Source organism: Podarcis erhardii (assembly GCF_964252035.2).
Source record: "Podarcis erhardii genome assembly, chromosome: 11".
NCBI lineage: Eukaryota > Metazoa > Chordata > Lepidosauria > Squamata > Lacertidae > Podarcis > Podarcis erhardii.
The window spans coordinates 11,993,113-12,015,362 of NC_138501.1; the positions used below are offsets into that span (position 1 = coordinate 11,993,113).

Consider the following 22,250-nt stretch of genomic DNA (forward strand, 5'->3'; position numbering starts at 1 on the left):
ACTAGACACTTTGGGTTAAGGTCCAACTATAACACATCTCTGTGTTTTTATTATAAGCTGTGCACCAAATAAGGGCTCTTTTCTCTGACAGCGAAGGGGGAGCATGAGGATACAACCTGCTCAGTGTGAGAGCCAAGATTGCTGGTTCCTGGGATTGCAGCAAATCACTCTCTCTCTCTCTCTCTTGTGTGTGTGTCTTCTAGCATTTGAACTTGCAGTGATGAAAATTAACCTTTCTAATTTTCTGCATGATAAATTAGTGGCACATCAATTCCAGGCTAAGTATTGTGCAGATGCAATGGATGAAATGCTCATTAAACAGATATTACTAACGACTGTAAGGCACCAGTGCAGATGCCCTAGGACATGAAGGGCAGACATTTAAAACACTTGATGTGCAATTTTCTTCACTAATCTCCCCTAACTACTGGCTGAATAGCTGTGGAAAGATATTTAGAACCAGGGTAGGGCGGGGGGCTCACTGACTGCAGGAATGGATGATCCCCTATTTTGATGGGAGACTTTGAGGAGTTAGTACAATCAGACATGCAGTAGAGAGGAGCATGAATTAAATCCACCCTCGTGTTTCTATTGCAGCCCCTCGGCACCATTCCTAGCCTAGGTCTAGCTGGAATTTGCCACACCTTTGGCCCATGTAACCCAATATTCTGTACACTGACTGGCAGCAGCTGTCCAGTTTTTCTGGCAGGAGTCTCTCCCAGCATTAACCAGAAATATCAAGAACTGAAGTTGGGACTTTCTGCATGTGAAACAGATTCTCTGCCACTCAGGTACTGCTTCACCCAATGGCAGTTCAGCTGTACAATAAGGAAGTATTAAATTGTGTCCTTATCTTTACATGTAGTAAAAACGTAAGAATGTCGTCACGCTGCAGTTAGTTTGACCATAGACAGGTGGCACTGTGAGCTACAGCATGATGATATGTGGTGGAAGAGTAGCCCAGGCTTTGTTGGTTCCTCCATTTGCCCAGGCTGGGGCCCCTGCGCCTGGGATCCAGATAATTAGGTGAGATGGAAATACTAGCCAACTTTCTCCTTGCTGGTCAGCTTTCTTTGTCACCAATTACGATGAAGCATTGACCTGGAAGCATGAGCAGCACAGGAAGAAGTGAAGGCCAACCAGCTGACCTGATAATCTGCCACCACTACCACTTAAGAAAGCAAGTGAGCCCACATAAGATGGCAAAGGGGACACATCCTTTAAGAGAGAGGTCGGCAACCTAAGGCCCATGGGCCAGAAGCAGCCCATGAGGGCTGCTTAACCGGCCCATGAGCTGCCCCCAAACTGAGTCACCCCGCGCACTGTGCTAAACCGGCGCAGCGCAGCAACTCTCTTCCGCAGCTCCGGAAATCGCTTCTGCACATGCCCAGATGCTGGAAATCGCATCTGAGCATGTCCGTGGCACCGAAAATTGCTTCTGTGCAGGCACGATTTTCGGTGTCTGGGCACACACAGACACACTTTTCAGCGTTGTGCTGCGTCAGTCTGGCCCACGGAGGATCTCCACTGGAGTGATCCAAGCCATGCTGACCCCTGCCTTAATATAACACGTCCATTTAGGTACCTAATAGATAATCCGCTGAATTTGTCATCAAACACTCTGAGAACTGCTCAACACTTTTACCAAAAGAGGGTGTAAAGGATTTTCAAAGGTCTACAATTTACTTTGCTTCGGCTTTCATAGCTGCATGCCTGAAAATCTGTTGCATCCATCTTCAAGATGTCGGTTTCAGGCCATTCAGACTTTGAAGTCTAATTCACATCGCTGCTCCTCGACATTAACCAGAGTGCTGACCTCATCAAGATGACAGAGAGCCTTTACAAGACAGATGGCAATTTGTTGACGCTTAACGCTTAAAAATGGACTCCATTACAAAGGCACTTTATTTAAAGAAACTATCTAAAGAAAGAAAACACAAGTACTCATAGAAAACGTAAATTGCTGACAGATTTGTTTTCAACTCAAGAAAGAAATGTGCTGACAGTGGGGTTTTGCAGAGTACAGTAACTTTCAACTTTTTTTTATTCTTTTAAATAATGAGACAAAAATAGTAACGAGGGGGTGTTTCGGGTTTTGTTTTCTAATTACCATCTGCTTCTACTCATAAAATCATGCTCAGAAGAATGGACTCCATACATTGAAGAGCAATAAAAGACTGATAAGTATCTTTCCTCACCAGTAAGTCGCAACGTATTCAACTTCTATAGGTCATCCGAAAATATCAACTGCAAGGTCATTAAGATCTGAAATCCTGTTGAGTTTTGGAGTAAAGACTGAGAGGACGGACGTTTAATGACAATGGGATTGCTGCCTACAAGGAGAGGTCCTTAATATCATTCAGGTCTACATTTTCCTCCATCTCTTATCTTATGCATGCTTTAGAAGCCCTAAATGGTGTTGCTTCCCAACAGGTTAGGAACTTACTATCTTTAAGGACTGAGTCTGCATCCACATACTAATTCCTATACCCACATTTCTTCGGGAATCCAAAAGGGAGCTGCTACTGTCGCAGCTATTAACACTGCCTTTACTACCAAAATTTACTAACAAAAGCGGCATACAGGCAAAAAAACCTTTGGGTCAAATCTACTGGAAATGTTTCTTGTTTGATCGCTACAGAAATGGATGGGCGTTTACACACAAACTTGTAGAAGACAGCATCCACCAACTGTACCCATTTCATGGGATAACTGGAAAACTAATACTTGGCTTTCTTTTGCTTCTTGATTTATGCTCTCTTTGTAAATATTTCCAATCAACTGTCCACATAATTCAGATTTGCGTTTGTGCTATACAGCAAACTCCAAAACATCTCAAAGCCCCTTTGAGGAGGCAGCGATTCTGATGCTCGCTGCACAAACACAAGTGGGGAGCCAGTGTGTTGCACTGGTTAGTGTGCTGAGCAAGGAAGACCCAGGTTTGAATACCAACTCAACCATGAAGTTCTGGGCAGTGACCTTTTGTCAGCCACTGTCTCTCAGCCCAACCTACACAATAGAGTTGTTTTGAGGGTAAAATGAGGAGGGGGCGGGGAACAGTGTTCACCGCCTTGAGCTCCTCAGATGAAAGGTGGGATGTAACTAAACCATCAGTAGTACATTTATCTCTTGATGACTCTCAACTGCAAATGGAATAATCTCCGAAGAAACGCATTGCACGTGACTTGAGAGAATGAAGTGGGAGAGCCTATAAGCTGTGTGAAAGAACACTGAAAGGACCTTGGAAAACAGACCATGGAGAGCTGTTGCATATCATATGACATGAAAGTTCCAAAAGCCTACGGAAAAATCTCAAATGCAAAATCCACTTCTTCTTTTTAACAATTATCATACAATAGGGGTGTTATTTCAATATGGATTCAATGGACAGAAACAGAATTGTTGGATTATTTCAACAACACTGTGAACGTAAGAGACCTGTTGCATCGGGCCAAATATCCATTATATTAGAAGCACCCTCTTCTGATAATGGCCAGCCAGAAACCCAGTAGAGATGTATTTTCCCAGTAGTGATGTATGGAAGTGAGAGCTGGACCATGAAGAAGGCTGATCGCCGAAGAATTGATGCTTTTGAATTATGGTGCTGGAGGAGACTCTTGAGAGTCCCATGGACTGCAAGAAGATCAAACCTCTCCATTCTGAAGGAAATCAGCCCTGAGTGCTCACTGGAAGGACAGATCGTGAAGCTGAGGCTCCAATACTTTGGCCAGCTCATGAGAAGAGAAGACTCCCTGGAAAAGACCCTGATGTTGGGAAAGATGGAGGGCACAAGGAAAAGGGGACGACAGAGGACGAGATGGTTGGATAGTGTTCTCGAAGCTACCAGCATGAGTTTGACTAAACTGCGGGAGGCAGTGGAAGACAGGAGTGCCTGGTGTGCTCTGGTCCATGGGGTCACGAAGAGTTGGACACGACTCAACGACTAAACAACAACAACAGAAGCCCATAAGCGGTACCTGAATGCAACAGCACTCTCTTCGCTTGTGATTCCCAAGAGCCGGTAATTCAGTGTTGAGATTATGTAAAAGTTAAAAGTCACATCCTGCGAGCCGACAACCGCAAAACCACAAAGGAATGAGCACACAAACTGCTCCTTCTCTCCTCTCCTTTTGTCCTGAAGACAAAATGTAATGAAACCTGATCAAATTGTGACACGCTGTTTGGAAACCCTGAGAGGAGTTCATCTGAAACCTCAACATAGCCAGTGGCCTCTTATCTGCATACTATTCCAGGAAGAAAGGCATGACATTTCGTCATCACAGCTGAAAGCCTAGCTGGCTCCGCACGTAGATTCAAGGCAAATAAGGAGCACTGATACGATTGCGGTAACAGAAGCTCCTTCCTTTCCACTCGCTGCCGTTACTACACTGGAATGGAGGAAAAGACATTGCTCAAGTTCCCGAGAACACACTCCAAGTCAATGTTTAGCTTTTTATTTGCTTTTGGCTGAGCCTATCCTGTGGAATGGAACACATGAGGTAATATGGTAACATTCCTAAACCGCCTCTCCCAGCAGAATATGGAGGTCAGATCCTGCAGCTCTTACTCAAGTCGTTTACCTTTTCACAAACGGCTGCACTAATTCCTATGGACAACCCACACGACTATGGATTACTCATTCTAGTGAGTGTTGCTGCAGCAGACCATTTTCCAGACCAGACAAACACAGGGCTGGAGAGCGTATAAAATAAGCTCTTTTAGGTTAAAAGCAGTACTGTTCTGAAGAGATGTGAAGGAAGGATGCCCATCGAATTGGGTGATCAGCTAAGAAGCATGCAGCTTCCTCCTCTGCTAATATATTATGCTAACCAACACAATCTATATACAGTATTTTTCCAAGATTCAAACACTGTTACAGTGGTGCCTTGCAAGACGAAATTAATCCGTTCCGTGAGGCTCTTCGTATAGCAGTTTTTTCATCTTGCGAAGCAAGTCCATTGACAGCTTAGCGGATTAGTGCTATTAGCGGTTTAGCGGCTTTTAGCGATCAGCTGTTAAGCGGCTTAGCGGCTTAGGAAAAGGGGGGGGGAAGGGGAAAAAACCACAGGAACTCGCAAGACATTTTCGTCTTGCGAAGCAAACCCATAGGGAAATTCGTTTTGCGAAGCGCCTCCAAAACGGAAAACCCTTTCGTCTAGCGGGTTTTCCGTCTTGCGAGGCGTTCGTCTTGCGGGGCACCACTGTATCTTCTATTTCCATGTTGCTATTATATGAAATTTGAAGCTACTTGCTCTGCAGTATAAAAACATTTTACATGAGACTTCAGTAGTGGTGCCAGCAGTATTTCTACTTCACAGAATCAAAGAGTTGGAAGGGACCCCAAGGCTCATTTAGTCCCACCGACTCTCAACACACGGGTCCCCCATTCAATTTGAAACCATACCAGAACCTGCTTAGCTTTGCAAATGCGCTGGGAATTTTATTGCTGCACCATTCAGGAACTGTACTCATATCAGAACCTGCTGATAGTATAGTAACTTTTCTGACGGTATAGAAACTTTTCCAAAATCTGATTTTACACTATGGCATGTAAAGGGGGGGGGGGAGAGAGAGAGATTGTTCATTCCAACACAATATTTTAGCAAATGTCAGATGGGTTCTGGCAAAAGTTCAGCAAACTTACCACTTCCAATCAGGAGTTATTTATTTATTTATTTATTTATTTAATGAATTAATCTTGCTCAGCTTATGATTGAGAACCAAATTGCTCTTTCTAAAAATCAGATACTTTTGAGCATGCAGGGTCTGTTCTTCAGTGTATTCAAAAGTTTTTGCTTTTCTTTCACATCATTAAGGGCCAGTAACAAACACACAGCCTTTGACCAGTTTTGACCAATGCTTGCACGTACTTGTCCCAATATAAAAAGTGATTATTGGCACTGAATATATATGAGCCACTTTTACTTCTAAGTTTGGCAGTAGAACAATAAAAATCTGACTTGTTGGAGAAAATTGATAACATTTGCAGAACCAAGGAAATGCTGTTTTCAACATTTTTTTTTTTTTTAAAGCATGTGTGTCACTTTGACCCCTAAAAATAAATCATCTTAGCTCTTTCCTGAAATGGGTTACCCTATTTTCACCTCTGAAGCTGAAAACAGTTTTTAAGCACGTACACTACCAAGTGAAAAGTGTTTGGCTATTCCTGAAACATGAGTCCGAAGTTGTCTGAGCCTTCCATATTTATGTGAGTTATGTCATAAAGTTAATCATTCCCAGGATACAAACATTCAAGCTAATGAAAAACTTCTTGTGCAAGCAGTTGTTAATCAGGAGCATAATATTGCATAATGCTTTCTAAAACGTGTCATGTGATCAGAGTACATGGCTGCATAATATATATAAAAAAGTGTGTTGACCTTTCCCAAGACAGAACTGGAAACATGTGATGTGCTGTTCTTGCCAACTGTTGCTTATTGACAGTAATTAAGCTTGATGATATGAAGGAGAAACTTGTCTTCTTTTCAAGTCTTACAAAGGAGCTTTGAAGTTCTTACTTTCTGCCATAGTAAACATAAAACCGTGGCCAATTTGGCTTGGCTGTATTACTGTTGTCCATTAGGAATGTCTCCCATTAAAGCTGGAATCAAATATGCAGTTCAAGTGGTTCCTGGCATTTGTGTGTGAGAAAACACATGCATTTTTACAAGAGCGCTCGATGAGCCAAACGAGTATAAAGGTCAGAGGAACAAATGCCGCCAAAGGAATGCATGGGACATCAAATCTCAGCACATAACAATGGCATCTGAAGGTCTTGAGCAATAACATGAGCGAGAAGCTCTTACTTAATCTCCTACCAGGATTACCGAAAAGAACATTTGCGAAACCTTTCAGACAAGCATGCTATAATTATAAGAAATATAAAGGCTTTTTTCCCCTGCAGAAGACAATTCTGCACAAACACCTGAGGAGACATGGCCCAATTAGAAAGCAAAGAAAGCAATGTTTTTTCCAAAACATCAGTGAACAATCTCAAAACCAACACAGCAGTAGTTTGGCAGTTCTCAAACTCCCCCCTTCTCCGCCGCACCACAGACCACTTGAAAATTGCTAGGGGTCTTCTCAGACCACTTAATGATTTTTCTGCCTGTTTTAACAACTGGAATGCACTACGCTAGATGTCGTAAGATTTTAATTGTATTTTAATTGGTTATTTTATGTCTTATACATTGTATCTGATTGTGTCATAGTTTGAATTCCATAGAATTCGAGTTGTAATACAAGACACAAAAGAACAAAAGGAGTAAAAAATGCAATTTTAAATCAATGTGAATATTCTTTAACTACAAATTCACAGACATGCCGTGGACTACCTGCACGAAGCTAGGAAATATGCAGAAATCTGAATCATTGATTGACATATCTTTACGGCCTGTGACTATTGTCACAAGACTGTACCAATTTGTTTTTATGAACAGTTGAAATCAGGGACACAGTTACCTAAACCCATCCCATTTGAATGGATAGACATACACACTTATGATTAGATTGCAAACTGTATACACCAAGTTTTCACACACATATACCAGAATGCTGAGGCACACTCAGCACAATGAGCCTCCAAGCCAATATTGGTAAGTTAAAGTGTTTGGTCACAGAAAAGAGCATAGATATCCTGGGCATAATGGAAACTTGGTGGAATGGAGACAACCAGTGGGACATTGTTCTCTCTGGACGCAAACTCTAAAGAGGGGAACAGGGAAGGGCATATTAAGAGGTGGTGTTACTCTGTACATCAAAGAAAACATATAACTGAGGAGGCGATATTGGGCATGAGTAATTTAGTACGGAGGAACTACTGTGGTCTCTCTGACCAAAAGGCTCAAGGTGATCATGGAATGAGGAATCAATTAAATTGCAGCAACTCACAGCAATTCTGCAAAATATATACCAGGTACAGTATTGGCCTGAATATAAGCCACACCCACAAAAGTCAAGGGGGGGGGGTCGGACAGAAAAAAGGACAATACCTGAATATAAGCCACTCCCTTAAAATTGGGTTACAGGCTGCGGTTGGTAGAACTGTAACTCCAAGCCAATTTAAGCCTCTGATCTTGCAAGCCCACAAAAGTTACTGTACAATCGCTAAAATTGCAAATCGCTATTTAATTGCTACAATTCCGCAGGCACTCACACCCATAAATGGCAAATGAACAGTCTCACGCTCGCAAATCAGCAAGAAAACATTTTTTGTTCCGTTTTACCGTATGTCTGTTTCAGCACGGATATCGTAAAAGCCACTTTTTGTAAGGTGGTGAATTTAAGCCACACTTTAACTTTTCATGGTTGGAATTTTGGGGGGGAAAGTGCGGCCCCCCCACATCTTCTTTTTGTCCTGTCTGGTGTGTTTGTGTGTCTGTTATCAAGTGTGAGTTTGTGATGTGTTGGGGTGAAGTATTATACACAGTCAAACCTCGGTTGTTGAACGTAATCCGTTCTGGAAGACTGTTTGGCTTCCAAAACGTTTGACAACCGAGGCACAGCTTCTGATTGGTGGCAAGAGCTTCTTGCACTCAAGCGGAAGCCATGTCGGATGTTCGGGTTCCAAAAAGACATTAGAAAACTGGAGAATTTACTTCTGGGTTTTCGGCGTTCGGGAGCAGAAGCGTACGATAACGGAGGTGTTCGGGACCCAAAGTTTGATCTGAGAACATGTGAATATGTGCATTAAGGGGAATGGTTACAGGACTGTGACTTCATGTTGCAACTTGAAGAAATTTATAAACAGCAAAAAAGAAGAGTTAGTGGTTAACAACCCATGTGCAGATTCTACTTGAGACTATTTATTTCAATGGGGGATTTTAGAATGCACTATAAAATTATGTATTACAGGAATATTCACTTTAAGGCAGTGGTGTCCAAATGTTTTTCAAAGAGGGCCAGAATGGATGAAGTGAAGGGCCGGATTAAACTGACCGGATTAGGCTCCCAAAATGGACTTTGGACATTCCTGCTTTAAGGAGATGGCTTCAACTCAAAAATTCAGCTATAGGAGCACAAGTAACTTCTGTTTCTGCAAAGGAATTGCTACTCTCCCCCATCCCATTTAACCTCCACCTCTGAAATTATCTCAAGATCAGTGTCTGCAAATGTGCGAGAAGAGTAATCAGTACCAAGCGCATTCTATTCATAGAACAGGATCACTGGATCTGAAGTACCATTTTAAAACATGATTTTCATGCCAATGGGCTAATCAAACCTATTATTCATGGTGAATGAGATACCAAAATAAAGGGAGATATACACAAGTTACTACTGTCTGATGTGCACAGGCAAAAGATGAGAAGACAGAAATAAAATTTAATAAATACAATGACCTGGAAACACTGAAATCCAGTAGGTGAATAAGAAAGCAGATAATGTGTTCATATGATGAGAAGCACCTCCTCCAATTATAGAGTTTTATGAATAAGGTTGCTAGCAGTGCTACTAATAAATCAGTATGAATGTGATTTGATATAATTTCATCCCCTTTAATATAACATGAATTTTCTGTGTGGTTTTTCCTCTGAAACTAGTTTCAGTAAGTACTACAATCTTTTTATACTCAGCAACAATCAGAATTAACAAAGGCAACAAGCAAATACAAAGAAATGGACAGGAGGTAGTTAAGTACCGGAAAAAGGCAATTTCCCCTGAGAAAAATAAATATAATGGACAAATAATTTCCTTATATTAAAATCAGTAATAATTAAAAACATTGTCTTCTGACAATGCCCAAAAGTTTCACTTTATCTAGTCAATATTTCGACATCCTACCAGTAATCTTGATGAAATAAGCAGAGACATTCCGCACAGAATTTATATTATTTCTGCATCAATTGGACAGGCTCAGTCCCACTTAAGTGAATGTACTTAAGTGTGCATAACTGAGTGCAGGATCATATTATATTACAACTTGCACATTAAGAATAGCATTTCAAAAATTTCAGAGACAAAACAAAATAAGGAGCTTTGTTTAACTGTCAGGAACTGCTCCAGTTTTTACTTTAAAAACTATAACGCATGAAATGATCTTCCTAGCAGATTCATCAGCCAGAAAAATGATAAACCCACTGTACCATATATAATCAAAGTTCATATAGCTATATAGTTGAAGGTTAATTTTAATGAGCTCTTGCATTTCATATTGATCAGCTTTTACCACCATACAGCTAAAATGTAACCACATGCATGCCATGTTACTTTAACAGCAGACAATGCCACATGATAAGTTTTTTTGAAATACTTGAAGTCATATTAATAAATTAAATCTTATTCTAGAATGTAAGAATTACACAACGGGGGCAGTAGTAGTCTCACTCCAAAGGCTTAGCATTCAGCTTTGGGTATCGGCCAAGCAGTTTTAAACCAATGCTCGGAGGCAGTGGTTTAACTGATCTGGTTAAAAAGGATAAAACTGAATCCAGAGCAAGTTCTTTTAACTAGTGTTCTGAATAAGATTAGCAGCATAAAGTGCCCATGGGTTCTATTTACCTCCTTGGGAAGGTGTTACTCAGGAGCAGCTTTTATTGCCTTTATCTGTCTACGAAGGCTACACCCCTTCCTGTAGAGAGGGATTCTGACGCACCAATCTGTGCTTTCGTAACCTCTAGAGCAGTCTACTGTAATGCATTTTATGTGTGGCTTGGATTGTCTTGTATGTTCATCTAGCACAAAACGTCACTAACGGCTCCTGTTGGATACAGGGCGGCAGGAACACAATTCATCCTATTCTACAGCAACTGCACTGGCTGTTAGCTTCCTGGCTGAATTCAAGCAGTGAGTTATTCCCCTTGAAATCCTCAATGCCCTGGGACGCATATTCTTTGAATACAAATTCTCCCCATGTTAATCCAGTTCCTATATATGGTCTCTAAGTCAGACCCTGCTCTAAATACGCCCCCCCCCCATGCTCCCAAGATTAGGGAACAACTCATCTGAAGTGATATAGTTCTTACAGCTTTTCAGAGAGGACACAAAATTGACCTGCTCCAAAGAGATGTTGAGCAGGCATTTCTAGTTCTGTGCCTGCTGCTATTGAGTAACTTTTAAAAAGTATGTCATTAGCTGAGACTTTTTATTAGCAGCAGCAGCAGAAGCATTGTTTACAAAGTGAGATACAAACAGTCCACGTTGAACCATAAGTTCTAAATATATTTGAACTTAGGCACCTTCCTATTTAGGGTGCTGGGTGTTACATTATTATAAGACGGTCTTTAGCAGGTTTCTAATTTATATTTGTAGATAAATGTTTCACCACCAGTTACTTTCAGATGCGGAGCCACTTTGGAAATAGCAGAGATCAAATATGGCAGCCCTTTCGTATTTGGACTTTTCCATGTCATGTGTGAGAATGCATATAGCGATGTTTCTGTGGGTTTCGATGGCAAGGAATACATTTGTAAACATTACATAGGGTTTAATGATATACATTTTTAAAGGAAACGTTTCGAATGAATATGCCATTCCTGTCCAATTCTCATATTTACCAAATAGTACGGGTCCTGATTATCTCAGGAAATGGGCGTACCTTCCCACCAGTTAGCGGACATGAATAAGTTTAAAGATTAATGATTTGCAATGGGTCTATTCTGAGTAGGACTTAGTTGAACAGAAGCCCAAATGTAGAAATGATTTCTACAATGCTGCAAAAGAACTGCTTTTCACAATTTTCATTCCCCCCTTAACTTATTTCATGTAGAACATCAAATGAAATGTGCTTCCACATGACCCTTAGCTATGGCCTTAAGCAAACCTTCTGGTGACAACTTAGAGTAGACATGTTTACTATCAAGCTATAATGGTGGTTATGATTTTTGTGTTTGTATAAGACAGTCCTTACAAATATTTTAACATTATTCTATGAGGCTCTTTATTCTACATTGACAATACTCATGCATGCGCACTACTAGCCAAAAAGTAGCTCCAAGGTCCATTTGGCGTTAGGTGTGAAAATACCACAATTTATGACCTATGTCGTGTTGCACTCAAATAGCTCTGAGAGGAAATCTAAGTTCAGTCTATTTTATTATTAAAATTTGATTAAAGCTGAACTTTAGCACAATGGTATTAACATAGCAAATTACCCTTTTACAACTGTGCAACACCACAATAAAGTTTCCAAATGGATTTCATATACCAACAGACTATATGAACAGCTGATCACCCAGTTGCTTTGCCTCATCAATTCAGCTAACTCTAATTTATACATTCAAGTAGAGAACAAGCATGGTATTTTTATTCTAAAGAAAGTTTCATTTAGAAACTTTATGCAGTCCATTTCACTTGTTTGGGTGTGCAGAATTTTATTTTTTTGTTTCAACAGCAGAAGACTTGTACATCTGATGTTCTCTTTAGCTTTGTCTGCGTTAGGCATTCAATATATTTATCTGATAAGGAATGCAATTCAAATATATGGAATAAAGTGCTGTATAACTCAATGACCTCAAAAATACACACAGAAGTTTTGAGAAATTGTTAAGAATAAATATGCATCTGAATACATTATAGATCAAAGTATGGGTGGTTAACATTTACTTTCCTGGTTGCGACATTCCAGGTTCTGAGGCAAAAAAAACACAGCTGAAAAGTCTTTCCTGTAGTATGTGTATTTCATTTGTTTTTCTAAAGGCGTATGTGTTGTTGTTCTTTTTTCTATTCTCCCTTGTAGCGAGGGGGTCTTTTTTCTTTAAAAGCAAGAAGACCTTCAATTCTGTCTTTTGTTGGAATAGTCTAAAATGAACAAAAATCATTCTCAGTGCCCACATTTAAAGTTAAGTCTCATTTTCACGCACCTTCACCCTCTAGAGCTGTCACGTTCAATTCATAATATACATACAGAAAGCTAAGGGAACCTGCAGCTGTTATAAATCAATCACAATTCTCTGTAGTCACTCTTTTGCTGTTTTAAACCAGTGGAAGGGCTAGCACATTGAGCGCAGTTTCCAACATTAAGTTTATCCTGATGAAGGAACATGTAAACACTTATTTTGCCATAAGCATGAAGGCTGAGAAATGGCTTCCTAAATCTGGTACCTGCTGCAAAGTTAAGAACTTTCATGCCGCACCTGACTGTGAAATTTCCCAGGCTTGACACAGAATGAGTTTACCTAAAAGAAGCTGATTTTGGCTCAACCCAGTACAAGCAAAAGTTAGCCTCATTACTGAGCTCAATTTGGGGGTAAATCTGCATGCATGGTGAAGGTGACAATGCCAGACTGCTATGGAATGGAAGAACAACTCTGGCCAAGAAGCTCCAGCTCATGACTGAAGTAAGCCTGAATGTATATTCTAGGGGTGCGCTCTGGCCAAAAAATTCAGATCTGTACCTGACACTTTAGAATGCAGCCTAAGTCACTCTGTGCTCGGTCTATATTCCTAGTAGCCCTGTGCTCTGTCTGATTCAAGTCATATTTTACAGTGGTGCCCCGCAAGACGAATGCCTCACAAGACGAAAAACTCGCTAGATGAAAGACCGCAAGACGAAGAGACTCGCGGAACGGATTAATTTTGTCTTGGGAGGCACCACTGTACATAGTTCTGTTTCCCACCATGGAGAACAAAAACCAGCTATGACATTTCCCCCTTCTGACAGATGTGGGTGGAATTTGCAGACACTCCAGAATAGATTAAACCTGCCAAATGCATCAAATTTCATGGTGTGAGAGTAGGGCTCTTGTGCCTTTGACCAGAAAGAAATTCAACTATTTTAAGCTTATTCTAGTACAGAATGTTTCACCTACATACACTCTGTCAGACAGCTTGTTACTTGTGTGTGACTCTTATTTTTGGCCTCCACCCCACCTGCAAGACAGAATAAAAGCTGCCCATGAAAATTTGGTGGATGCAGCAGAGGTCCAATCTAATTTCTAGGCCCAGAAAATCCTGGTGACCATGCTAGCTGGGGCTAAAATATTGAATGCTTGACAGGTATTTCCAGATCTGAATTAACAAACATTAGCACTATCAATGGTAAAAGTAAGCTTTATATTAGGCCTATGATAATGCAAATGCAAATCACTGACTACTTACATTTAGAAATGGAGAAATACTTACAATCTTTGACACAGGTGGTTTTTTGTTCTGTTTCGGGGTTTTTTTTGCATAAATTTGAGGTACATACCTGAGCATAACAAGCTTCCTCAATTGCTAAACCGGTTAGCAGGTCCACCTATGAAACCGATACATGAAATGTAGTTAAAAGATTTTTACACCATAATCACTGCTGGAGACATTTAAAAAACTCAGAATTCTCAGAAAAAAGTAGCAAAAGTAACTCTCTTGAGAAACATTTCTACAGTATCTTAGGTCCAAATTTCATGTTTACATACAACGAGTTTACACATACCAGGCTTTGGCATATTTGATCATCATTGCAGGGTGAAATTTTTCTTCAGCATTTTACTATGTTGAAATTGCACAAGTGGATATGGAAAATTGGCTAATTTTAGTGGAAGCTAAACATTTAATCCTGTGTTCTGGTTATTTTTATGATCCTACATTATGTCTACTACATCCAATTTGGAGGTAAAATTGGTAAATTCAGTATTATTTTACAAAAACAGAAATCGTATTAGAAAAGCCCAGTGCCTGTCCAAGTCGTGGCAAGAGCGCATGGAATCTCAGGCACCCACACAGGGTCTGTGTCCCTTTGGAGAATGGAAGACACGACAGAGACGGTCGCACTTTAAGAAATACGGTTTTATCCACATATTTACATCTTCAGTCTGCATGGAGGGGGTCCAGATCTTACATGGCCCAAAACATTGCAAGCAGTCCTTCCTTCTCCCTCGCCAAGATGGCTCTCCCCATTCTTCCCTTCTTCCCAATACCCCCTTGCCCTCTGCCAGAGCAGTTACCCTGGCAACCTTTCAAATCTCCAGTCTCTGGTCACACCTTATCTTGTAAATGACTCACAATGGTTCTTTTAACAGCCCTAGTTTGACTAGGCTACCCAGGAATTCCTTTGCAGCTTATATTCTCTCTTCATATTACAAATAGTTCCAAATCCTAGCATTTATTAATTTCAGAGTTTAGGGGGACCCCCCCCCCAGTTCTATAAATAAGATTACCAGACGTCCCTGTTTCCTGGGGACAGTCCCCAGATTTACAGTTTTCTCAGCATTCACATGTACGTAGCGAACAATAAGTGTCTCTGGATTCATTGAAAGAAATCTGGTAACCTTTCTATAACATAATGAAAACCTGAGCCCAGCAGTCCAGTGTTTATGAACAGGTACTGCACAAAGGTAAGTGAAAGACAGTGAAATGTAATGCAACAAGAAGCAGTCTCCATTTAGACCCAGGAATATTTAAAAAGCAGTTTAAGAAATCAATTTGAGGGTTTTGATTTCAAGAAAATCTTATAAATAACTGTGCTGAGCACATAAAAGTGTGTTTGTGCACCACAACATGATATCCCAAAAGCCTTTGGAATAGAGTTCTTTTCATAGGTACCTTTATTTTAGATTTATTAAAAACTACTTTCTGTGAAAGGTAAGATAATGCTGCTACTTGGTGTTAATTCTTTTAATTTTTTATAATAGGTTTTATTAAATTGTCAGTTTTACATTTCCAAATAAACATTTTACAAACTTTTAAAAATCCAATGACTTCCCTTCTTCTCTTCCCTTGGTTCGTTTTACATATGATACATCGCTGCATATTTTACTATAACCATTCAGAATCAGTTTTCCACTTTTACAGCCATCAAAAATTATTTACTCTGTTGAATTTATCTTAGTGCTGCCAGAGTTTTCAGCTGTATAGTTATTTTCCATATATTCAATAAACGCTTCCCAGTCTTCTTTATATGTATGTTCTTCTTGCTCTCTTATTCTATATGTTAAGTCTGCAAGTTCTGCATATTCTGTCAACTTAAGTTGCCATTCTTCTTTAGTTGGGACCGCGCTCACTTTCCATTTGGGGGCTAACAAAACACGAGCCACAGTTGTTGCATACATAAATAACCTTTTCTGACACCCAGGGATTTCAGTCTGGGTTATCCCCAACAAAAAGGACTCTGGTTAAAACTGAAGGCTGAAGATAGCTGCATGTCAAAATTTGCCGCCAATCCCCAGGGTATGTGTGTGCAGGTCAAAATTAAAGTTGCTGTGAAGGTAGGCAGCGAGGAAGTGCCAAAACCTTCCATTCCAATGGACATCAGAGACAATAAGTAACGCCCGCCAAAGAAAAATGATGGGAGAAGCAGTTTCAAAGGAAATGTTTGGCATATTTCCCCACCACTAATGCATTTGAAACAATTTCCCCACATCTGCTTTAACCAACATCAGATTGGGCTTCTGTCACATCTACTTTACCCCGTAATATAACTATAAGATTCCAGAGTTTGCTTCCCCCCCCTTCATTCTGTGTCATGTCTATATTGCAAGCATAAGATCAGAGATCAACTTGCTTTTTATTTCTCTGGAAGCTGTTCTGGAAGCCTTTTTTTGCTGAAGAGCTGGGTAACATAAATGTTTTAAATAACTAAACTGAGATAGCAGGCACGAACATGTTCTCTTACCTCCATTCCTTGATTGATGGCCAGTTTTGCAACTCTCATTGCTACTGGTCCCTAAAATTAAAAATATATTCAATTTAAGTTTTCCACATACAAAGGAGGATTTGTAATAAAAGAAAAATAGCTTAATGGCTCACTTTAGCATTCTCAGAATCTGACAGTAGTATTGATTACTGTGAGAAGAGCCAGATTTTCACTACTCTGCTAGACGTTTGGGAAAACACCACAGAACACAAGCACATTTGAGGGTGTTTGGGACCTCATAATTTTGACATCCTGAGCTCAACAGTTCTACATACTGGTTGTGTCTGCTGTTCAAGGAAGTGCTTTTTATATCTCATGCCAGAGCACTGTATGGGGAAAATCAAACTAAATCCAAATATGATTTTCTGCCTGAAGGATAGTTTACACAAGTTCTTGAAAACTAAGAGCTGTAAGAACTGCTATCAAACATACCAATTTAACATTGCACAAACTCTTCCATTAGTGTTTCCACAACCATTATAATATATATAGCTTAACACTCCTTCAGTAGAATTTGAAAACTGGCCTAGAGGTTGGCAATTGGATGGGACTGCACTCTCTTTGAAAAATCAAGTTCAGTGGTACTTCGGTTCTCGAATTTAATCCATTCCGGGAGTCCATTCGACTCCCTAAAAGGTTCGAAAACCAAGGCGTGGCTTCTGATTGGCTGCAGGAGCTTCCTGCACTCAATTGGAAGCTTCAGACGCCACATCGGATGTTCGGCTTCCGAAAAACGTTCACAAACCAGAACACTCACTTCTGGATTTGTGGCATTCAGGAGCCAATTTGTTCGGGAGCCAAGCCGTTCAACTACCAAGGTACCACTGTACTCAGCTTCAGAGTTCTTGGTGGATTGCTGTTGACTGCAAATGCCTTTTATTAGCTTGGGATATGACTCTAGAAAAGGGGGAGGACTTTGCCTCAAATACTCATGCCAAGCTTACCTCCAAACATGACTACTGTATTGTGCTTTATGTGATTTAAATACACTTCCTTTGGTATAGAATGCAGCCAGCTGAAGGCTTTGCAAGGCAAAGTGTTTGGTTCATTGGTTACCTGTTCACTTTGGAGGTCAATTTCATGTATTGGCATTGTTGGTCAAATACCTGATTGGAACCTGATAACCTGCCTGTCATCACTGCAAATTAGATCAGCAGGCACAAGAGACAGGACCTTTTGTATGGTGGCCCAGTATCTGTGGAATTCCTACCAGATGCTTTATGTTTGGCTCCTTCCCTATTTAAATGGACTCCGAAGGCTTTTCAATTTTGACGTGTGTTTAAATAGGGCAGGAAAGTAAGTTGCTGCTGTTAAAGTGTTTAATTGGTTTAATCTGGATTGTTAAACTGGACTTGTCTGTATTTTATGCTGCTAGTTAAGCTCAAACACATACTGTGTTGTATTTGAATTGCTTTTATCATACAGCTTGTGAGTTCTGAGGCTATTTACTCTGAAAAGTGGCATAAATATCCTGAAATTTAAAAAAAGGAAGTGAAAGTTTATTTAGTTTTTAAACTACACACTCTACCAGCTCATAAATTACAAGTGTATTAATCATTTCTATTGTCTTGTAACTATCTTTCTTATTCTGGTTACATTTAGTGCATAACATTCTATGAATCTCAAACGTCATTCTCACATAATTTCCCCCAATGTGTTCTTTCCATACATGATCTGAGCGATTCTTTGATCAAGTTGGCATGTTCCATGCTGTAACCTCCTATTTTCAGTTACTTTCAGCATTCATAATACCTTAGCATGGTGCACTGCATGCCTTTTTAGATTGCACAAGTTTGCCGCGATAGCAAAGTTTCATTAAACACTATCAGACAGGAAGGAGCATAAAGCAAGCCACAGATTTTGAAATTACTTCCTACAACCAGCATTAGCTGGACTCAAGCGTAACTGCTTGTCTCAGTGGGACAAAAGCAGTTAGATGTACTCATTACAGATCCAGGTTATTCTACAAATTCTTTTGAGTACACTGGTTGATTAATACAGTTGGACAAATACAGCAAACAATGGCTTGGTTTGCACATCATGGTAAGCCAAACTATGGTCTATCGCAACACACAAACTTACAGGCTCCCAGGGAGAAGCTTGCAGCCACTTTGCTCATCCAATTTTTACTTCCATGACATGCTGAGTGGTTTGGTTTAGCATGCTGTTTTTAACCTCGGCTTGTGGTTAAGCTCTCTCCTCGCTAACCACAAGCTATAGATCAAAACAGGTTACGACCGAATTGGACAAACAGAAGAAACTAGGAAATGTCGGTATACTTTGCTTTCAGTATTGGCAAAGCATTACTAAGGTGACGTAAAGAGCAACTACAATTATTTGAATTGTGAATGGGATGTATCTGATGGAAAACAACTGGTAGATATAGCAAAATTGATAATGCAGAGGAATCTTTAAATGTGCTCTCTTGAGTCATGTGAATTATAGAAGAATTTTCAACCACAATGCCATTCTGTACAGCAAGACCAGAAAGTAACGAAATAGACTATTCATTATAAATATGTATAAAATACAATTTTTAAAGAATATGTAAAGCTACATACCTAAACACATTTACATGCATGCAAATCCCATCAGTTAATGGAATTTGCTTGTGTTTAGAATTTGTGCCTCCAATTACAAAGTGCCTGTTCAATACTTTTTGTTCATGCAGAGAATCTGTAGATTTTAGTTTGGAAAACTGAATAGGAAATTCTAGAGACAAAGAAATAACAAAAAATTGCTATAGTGAGAATTCTACTGACAGGCTCATAGAAACAAATACGGCTAGGCATGGATAACATGCATGGAAGGTTTAAACATAACAGTAATCTTTAAAATTTAGCCTTAAACTTTGTAAAAGTTACAACAAACAAAAATACATATGGATTTAAAACACAGGTATAATAATGGCAGAAGGAGGAAATGCTTAAGAAAGTTCTCAAGTAGTACCATGAGGAACTGATAAATTTGGGCTCCTATTTGTTTAAGAATTATGGTATTTAATTATAGTTTGTAGCAATCACGTGTTTAGCTTTTCCCTAGTTCTTTTCTCCACTCCACTTCAATGAAAATTGCTCATTTAAACAACTCTCTCAATTTGGATTGTACCTGAGGTAAAAATTCTTTTGCCAGAGCTAACGCCTTTCTATATGCAGCATCTCCTGCATCATTCTGTTCCACGGCGTGACCGACCAATCCTATCGATTTTGCTTCTTCACCATCAACTACACGTGCAGAAAAGATAAGTTCTTTTGCCAAAGATACTCCAATTGTGCGTGGTAGCCTTTGCGTCCCTCCTGTGGTTTAGAAAAAAGAAGAGAGGAAGTGGAAACATTGATTCTGCAGTAATTTAGCTTAACCAAGTATTGCCACTAACAAACATTTATACCTCACATCGGCCACTATAAGGGTTATCAGAATGGCTTACAATAATTAAAAGGAACCCAGCTACACATTACACTCAACCAAACTTCATCCGTCCACTTTCACCAGCCAACAGGTACCTGCTCTCAGATTTCCAAAAATACTTAAAATATACAAAAATCTGTGAAACTGGCGCAGCTTGCAGTCTAGACTATTGTTACCTATACAGGAACAAGAAGTTGAAAATCATGTTGTTCCGTCAAAATGGTAAATGAGCCTTTATATTACTGGAAACAAAATATATTTGCAATGGAAGGAGGCCTCCCTAGAACGGTATGCATAATAGTTCTTGAAATTGCCAAAGGGAGGAGTTTTAAGTACAGAAATCATTGGTGATGTTGCAGGTCATTTGAACCTGATTCAAAGCAAACTTCACAGGTTCAGAAGACCTGCCTCATGGCCTGAGTACACACAGGATATGCTTGATCTCTTCAAGGGTTCTGTCTATGCTCTCGATCTGAACAAACGAAGGAGTATCCAACAAAATGGGCAAGATGCCCCTATGAACCAGAAGCAAATCAGCATTCAAAGAGAAGCTCAAGCCAATGGAATCTTTAGCCACAATATCTCCTAGCCTCATTCTTGAATCTCCCTATATGTGTGGAATGGCAATGCCCAGCGCTTCTATCAGGTCACAACTACCCAGCAACCAACATCCTAGCACAGATTTTTTTTTTTTTTTTAAAAAGCAAACAAAATACAATGACACTGATGTGGTATCAGAATAAATCTCTATGGATTAATTCACCTATTCACTTTTAATACAATAAGCAGCTCTCTCATTAGTAATTAAGAGAAACACAGAAGCTGGTATTTGGCCCAACAGATACAGGTGCAAATTTTAGTTATTATTAAGCAACAGGCTAGTAAGCTTTCTAAAGAGTCTCATCAGCTTCAATCAAGCACAATCTGATAGTGTATCTGCTGCATGATCTGCAATGATAATGTACAAAAAGTGTGTACTTCCTGCCAACTGCAATCAGAAAAAGGAAGTTACACCCAGTATATAAAGTAACTACTTAGAATAGACAATCCATCAAGATATTGCAGATGAGTACTGTTAATTTTTTTATAGTGCGACATTACTGAAGGAATAGGAAGGCTATATTTCTTTAAAACAATGCTGCTTTATTTTTAGGCCTAAAAGTGCAAGTTTCCAATTGTGGCAAACATTTCTATTGCCTCAGCATGACAATTACATTTCCACTAATTCTTAATCCACTAAATAGTCAATTAGGATAAGTCAGTACAGAAATAAAAGAAGCAGTGGACATCCAAATATTCTGCACCATTGCCATTTAGAGGTTGGGGGAATATTACTGTTTAGTTCCATCTCAAGAAACAATGGAGGTGGAAAATAATCTTTTAACTGTAACTGACTCAGCAATTAGTCAAATATTTACCCCAACATCCCTCAACATTCTCACCATTTTAAACTTCTTTCCTTCCTACCAGAACAGCGCAGGTTGGGGAAACAGGACCAAAAAAGCCCATAATATTCACTTGTGGCTTGGAAACTGGTACCAAGCACGCTGCAAACTCCTCTCTCCTTTACATTCCTTTTTTTCCTACAGGGCAGAAAGCACTTTTGCAGGCTAGAACAGTCCCACATTCTTCCAGTTCCTGTAGCACCTCCATGGCAGTTCTCAGGTGGAAGTTCTGATGGACACACTCCCAGCCCAGATTGTGGCAAATCCTTTAGTAAGGTTTGCAATCTTGCAGTCACTGCAGAATTCGTACTGACACTGGAAAGTCCTAGAGTAGGCAGATTACAGATTTTTAGGGCAGGGTGGCTAACCTGTGTCCCTCCAGCTATTGCTGAACCACAATCCTATCACTCCTGAGTATTGGCCATGCTGGCTGGGGCGACAAGTGTTGTAATTCAGCAACAAATGGAAAACCACTGTTAACCACTCCCCAGCCACTCTGGTCTAAGGGAAGCCTTATGCTTTTATGTATGTAGGAAGATACAGGCGCCTGGGCACTCAGTCTTTCACAAGTCTGGGCTCCACCATGCTAATTTTCACCAAATACATATATGAACAGTTTTTAAGAACCTCAAATTATTCTTTATGAAAGTAAACCTAAATCTAATCCTGACCAGAAGTTAAGGCACATTAAGAAGAAAAGCACAGTAGGGCATACAACTAAAAACAGCTATTCAGAAATAAATCAAAAGTTAAAGCAGTACAAGTTATAATTCAAGTAAAGCGTACAACTAAGAAATTTGTAGCTATGGAATAAACAACATATTGTATTTCTTCTACTCATAGTACCA

At 39.8% G+C, this 22,250-nt stretch overlaps 1 protein-coding gene and 1 long non-coding RNA gene across 4 annotated transcripts in view; one reads left to right on the forward strand and one right to left on the reverse strand.

The window, feature by feature from the left end:
- The first annotated feature begins 5,210 nt into the window (after positions 1-5,210).
- On the forward strand, positions 5,211-12,582 carry LOC309352263. The gene is made up of 2 exons (XR_014161209.1): positions 5,211-7,797; positions 7,849-12,582. It is a non-coding gene; the product is annotated as an uncharacterized lncRNA (long non-coding RNA).
- The window catches only part of AUH (AU RNA binding methylglutaconyl-CoA hydratase), a 31,569-nt gene continuing 21,330 nt past the window's right edge, over positions 12,012-22,250 (reverse strand). For 2 of the 3 annotated variants that reach the window (XM_081880558.1, XM_081880557.1), the window contains 4 exons: positions 19,658-19,845; positions 16,529-16,579; positions 14,126-14,173; positions 12,012-12,735 (listed from right to left, as the gene is read on the reverse strand). In XM_081880558.1, the coding sequence (XP_081736684.1) occupies positions 12,658-12,735; positions 14,126-14,173; positions 16,529-16,579; positions 19,658-19,845 (365 nt within the window). In that variant the 3' untranslated portion in view covers positions 12,012-12,657. Of the gene's footprint in view, positions 12,736-14,125; positions 14,174-16,528; positions 16,580-19,110; positions 19,262-19,657; positions 19,846-22,250 lie in introns of those variants that run through there. The other variant, XR_014161115.1, reaches the window with a different exon arrangement.